Source organism: Cyphomyrmex costatus, unplaced genomic scaffold, assembly GCF_001594065.2.
Source record: "Cyphomyrmex costatus isolate MS0001 unplaced genomic scaffold, Ccosl1.0 scaffold1698, whole genome shotgun sequence".
Classification (NCBI taxonomy): domain Eukaryota; kingdom Metazoa; phylum Arthropoda; class Insecta; order Hymenoptera; family Formicidae; genus Cyphomyrmex; species Cyphomyrmex costatus.
The window spans coordinates 34406-39726 of record NW_017275713.1 but is presented as its reverse complement, the minus strand read 5'-3'; the positions used below and the strand labels follow the sequence as shown (position 1 = coordinate 39726).

The window sequence follows — 5321 nt, the reverse complement described above, 5'->3', positions numbered from 1 at the left end:
ATAAAATGAACTGTCATACCGAGGTAGCTTTTGTTACGACATGACCAAATGTCAGTGGTTAAACAAATATATGTTTGCTTTTCCAATAACTCTTTTAGTTTACACTGTTCTGTGTGATAGGAATTATTAATCTCACTCGACAAAGCATGTCTTCCAGGTAAAAACTTGTGCGGCTCATTGGTAGGTATAAGTCCGTAAATTAAATTTTTAAACGATGGTTTCTCCACTGTACTTAAAGGACGCATTTCTTCAATTATATATGTTAATATTAAATTATGAGCCTATAAGGATAAAAATAATATAAATAATACAAAGTGTTTTATGAAGGTACCTTTTCACGAGTTGCTGGAACTGGCCGTTCCAGCGACAAAAAAGGTCACATGATAAAAATTAACGAATAGCAAGCGAATATGACGCTTGCTATTCGTCAATTTTTATCACGTGACCTTGTTTGTCGCTGAAACGGCCAGTTTCAGCAGCTCGTGAAAAGGCACCTTAAGACCATAACGTAGCTACACAATGAATTTAAAATAAAAGCCTTAAATCTAAAGGGTTAAGTTGGATATATATTGCTAAAATATTTCTGTATGAATATTATATATTTTGGAGTAGTTCATTTGCATACTGTAGCTATTGCCCACTGCCTATCACAGCAACTTCTGCGTAGGGAATTTTTTTGTATCTTTTTCTAACGTTGTGATTGGCTTGTGCGCAACTGGTTCGTGTGCAATTGATATACACCCACATATTTAATCCATTAAACTGTGCATCGAATTTACTTGAAACGCAATTCTAACATGCAGAAATAGAATTAAAAGTTATATATTTATCTAAAATAAAAAAATTTACATTTAAAAGTTTTTTTAAAAATATATTAAAGATATTTACCTGTTTCACTGTAATGGATCGTTTGTTTTGCTTTATTGGTTCAATGTTGCTTTGTTTAATATCTGTTTTAAACTTTTTTTTATTTTCCAGCCTTTTCAACTTAATTTTTTCAATTAACTGAGGATGTAATCTCTAAAAAAGAAAATAGAAAAACAAATATAATATTATTTAAAAAAATTATTTTAATTTAAATATCAATATAAATAAGATGTTCCAGAAAAGGTGTAGGTTCTTTCACTGGAAGATTCTGTGAAACATTTTAAGATGGAAACTCTTATGTGAAAATGTCGAAGCTATAATACTTTTTAAATTATAAACGATTAAATATTATCCTCAACACTTTCGCATAAGAATTTCCATCTTAGAATGTTTCACAGAATCTTCCAGTGAAAGGATCTATACTCTTTCTGGAACACTCTATGTAAATAAAAAAAAAAACAAGTAAAAGCTCATACCCAAAAGTGAAAATTTAGAAAAGCAGACTTTTTGCAGTATCCGCTGCAGACTCTGTCAACAGCTTGTACGAAGAAATACAATAAGTGTCTGTTGCAGATACTGTCAACACTCTGATGATAGATAATATATAGAATCTGATGACAAATCCTGCTTGATCTGTCGTCAAACTGCTAATAGATTGGCAATAAATCTTTCTTGGTTATCTTGCAATTAACCGATATGTAATTCCATGTCTTATCAAGAGCCGAAATAACCAACGCAACCGGAATGTTGGTATAAAAAGAGATGACACATCAAGAAAGATTGACTCCGAATTTGTTTTAATCTTATTTTGAACTTACTAACAAGTTCAGAGGCTTTCGGAGTACTATTGATGATGGAGTGTATATCAATTGCACACGAGCTAGTTTGTAGTATTGGCACACAGGCCAATCACAACGCTAGAAAAAAAATTAAAAAAATTCCCTACGCAGAAGTTGCTGTGATAGGCAACGTAAAGATAAGGGGCTACGCAGAATAAAAGGAACAGGGAACAGAGAACAGAAAATAAGAATTTCAACCTATCAGAAATCATATACTGTAGAATAAACAGTGTGTATTCCATAGTACATGATTTCTGATAGGTTGAAATTCTTATTCCCTGTTCTCTGTTCCCTGTTCCTTTTATTCTGCGCAGCCCCTAACATTCCAATTGTCATTAATAAACTTTTTAGTTTAAAAGGTTAAATCCTTTAGGGCGACTGTTACCAACGCCGATTAACTTAATCGACGATTAGTCCATTGGAATTGACCAATCGCATTTATCATTTAGTTTTGACGACAGACGCGATTGGTAAATTCCAATGGACTAATCGTCGATTAAGTTAATCGGTGTTGGTGAAAGAGGCCCTTACAGTCTCATCCGTTACTACTACTACTACTACTGCCATTGTAGACTACGCATAAGGGCTGCCGCACGCACCTTCCGTAATAGGCCTTCTACAATAAGCCATTACCTATGTTTTAAGTAGTAAGTCATAAGAAATTGACCACTCACAGTCGATTATTCTTCTCATGTTCGATTGTGATTGGTAAATTTCTTATGATTTAACAGTTAAAACTTTAGTAATGGCTTATTGTAGAAGGCCCATAACAATAACCATAAGACGTACCGTAAGAATTAGCCAATCATAGTCGAAAATTCTTTTGAACTCTTAATTCTGATTGGTTGATTCTTACGGTATGTATTATAGTTAAGCGGGGAGCACAGACTTTTGCATAACGCATAAAGCATGTGCATAAGGAATTTCATTGGCCCATTTTCTTATGCATGAGTCAATGGATCAATCAAATTCCTTATGCACATGCTTTATGCGTTATGCAAAAGTCTGTGTTTCTCGCCTTAAGTCCATGGAACATAGAAAAACGTAAGGCCGTAAACGTAATCAGTAAGCGAATTGGCCAATCACAGTAGAGACCATAAGGCCGGTAGCGAATCCAATGTTACGATTTCCTTACTGATTCGTCTTACGGCCTTACGTTTTTCTATGTGTTTCTGGCTTTACTGTTACGGAAGGTGTGTGCGGCAGTCCTAATTCTATAAAGCCGCTTCTACATTAGTTGCAAGCCGATCGCAAGTTTGTTGCGACAGCCAATCTGAAGTATTGATTTCAAAATGCAAGCTTGAGATTGGCTGTCGCAACGAACTTGCGATCGGCTTGCAACTAATGTAGAACCGGCTTTATATGCACATATGCATAAAACGGAATGCACCCTAGGACACTAGTTGGAACATGAAGCATGCGACATAAACTTATTATACAATTAAATCTGTTTATATAACTGAACTAGTGTATATTTTTGGAAATTAAAATGAAATAAGTGTGTTTAATATTTGACGAAAGAAAGAAAAAGAGTTCTAGTACAAAAATAAAGAGAGAGATCGTTTGAGAGCAACGTGAATGGCAGTGTTTGATCTTATCTGGATAAAATTATCTAGATATCCTAACACTGAAAATGTTTCTGCAAACATGAATTGCATAGAAGAAAATATTTTAAGATTCTACCAATTTTTAGCAATGTAAAATATAAACCAAAGTATCTAAACATCGTTCTAGATAAAGATAATACTTTTTTTTCATCTAAAATGCAGATAAAGATAATTAATATTTTTATTATCTGGATAAAGATAAGATGGCATCAAAATTTCATCTAGATGATTATCTAGATAATTTTATCCACATAAGATCAAACACTGTTTATGCGTTATGCAAAAGTCTGTGCTTCCCGCTTAAGGCAAAGTTCGTGCGCATAAAAAACAAAGTCACACGTTTGTTGGGCGCGAATCAGTCGACCGCGGTGAACCAGATATCCGCCGGGATTTCTATGAATGCAGTCGGGGAAAGGAGACAGAAGACGTACAAACTGCCTAAAATCGAACTGAGAAAATTTAATGGCGACGTGAAAGAGTGGTTACAGTTTTGGAGTCAGTTTAAGAAGATTCATGAGGACATTCATATCGCGAATGAGGATAAGTTCCAATACTTAATCCAAGCAATGGCTCCAAAATCACGAGCGTACGATTTGATGCCGGTTTTCCACCGACTGGAGAGAACTATGACAAGGTAATTTTGAGTCTAAAAAATCGTTTTGGTCGTGAGGAATTACAAGTAGAAGTTTATGTACGAGAAATGCTGAAGCTCGTGCTTCATAAAGCCATGAAGCCTAATGAGAAGACACAATTATCAACGTTATATGATAGGATCGAGTCACATCTGAGGACGCTCGAGACGCTCGACGTTACGACCGATAAGTGCGCGGCCATGTTGTTCCCTCTGGTGGAATCTTCTTTACCAGAGGATTTGTTGCGCGCATGGCAGCAAAGTAGTTCTGGATCGCATATTACCGATGTTCCGAAGGATAGATTGACTCTCCTGATTGAGTTTCTTCGAGTGGAGAACGAAGAAAGAATTTCGATGGCTGTCAGAGGTTTTGGTCTAAAATCCGAGAATGATAAAGGCAAAAAATCAAAAGTACGCGCTAATAACGATAAAGACATTCCAAGTGCCGCGAGTCTACTTACGACGGGAGCAAACAAAAACGTTACATGCATATTTTGTGGTGCTCAACATGAGAGTGCTAATTGTGAGAAGGCACGAAGAATGAATATAGAAGACCGACGGGAAGTACTCAAGGAGAAAAATGCCTGTTTTAATTGCCTGAAAATCGGACATTCGTGTAAGAAATGTCGTGTCAATATCAAATGTGCATGGTGTGGTAAAAGGCACGTAATTTTGATGTGCACAGAGGTCACTCGCAAGGAAACTGTCGCGAAGGAAGCTGAGCATAATAAGGAATCCACGGAAGAGAGTAACTTGGCAAGTATCTCCGAAAATCCACAAGTTTTTTTACAGACATTACGCGTTAAACTGCGAAACAGTGACGCCGAACACATTGTACGTGCTATTATTGATACTGGTTCGCAAAGATCGTACATTCTGAAACAGACAGCTGAGATGATGGGTTATGAACCGGTTGGTGAACAATTAATAACCCATTCACTCTTTGGTGGCATAAAATCGGATTCACAGAGGCATCGACGTTACATTGTTCAATTGAGTAGCCTGGATGGAAAATATGCTTGCAATTTTAAAGCTCTCGATCAAGATGTCATTTGTGATAGTACCTAGTCATGCGTGCGCAGTACTCTCTACTGTCTAAACAGTTACTGTTCCTGCCTTAGACACCATCTTGTCGTGCGCGTGCAGTACTCTATCGTGTATGAACGGGACAGGCCGGGAATGTCGCCGTGTCTGTATACATGTCTGTATACGTGTCTGTATACGCGCACGACAAGATGGTGTCTAAGGCAGGAACAGTAACTGTTTAGACAGTAGAGAGTACTGCGCACGCATGACTAGGTACTTTTTGTTACGTTCATGCTTTAGACAGCACTGCTTGCTGCGTAAACACGACGCATCATTTTCTAGACAGGACAG

The 5321-nt window shown here is 36.8% G+C and overlaps 1 protein-coding gene across 1 annotated transcript; it reads left to right on the top strand.

Annotated features, from left to right (window-relative positions):
- The first annotated feature begins 4013 nt into the window (after positions 1-4013).
- LOC108771895 (uncharacterized) lies at positions 4014-5012 on the top strand. The gene has a single exon (XM_018537302.1). The coding sequence runs from the start codon at positions 4014-4016 to the stop codon at positions 5010-5012; it is 999 nt and encodes a 332-aa protein (XP_018392804.1).
- Positions 5013-5321: the final 309 nt, after the last annotated feature.

Coding starts and splice junctions, on each gene's coding strand:
- LOC108771895 (XM_018537302.1), top strand. CDS start 4,014: ATGCTGAAGCTCGTGCTTCATAAAGCCATGAAGCCTAATGAGAAGACA.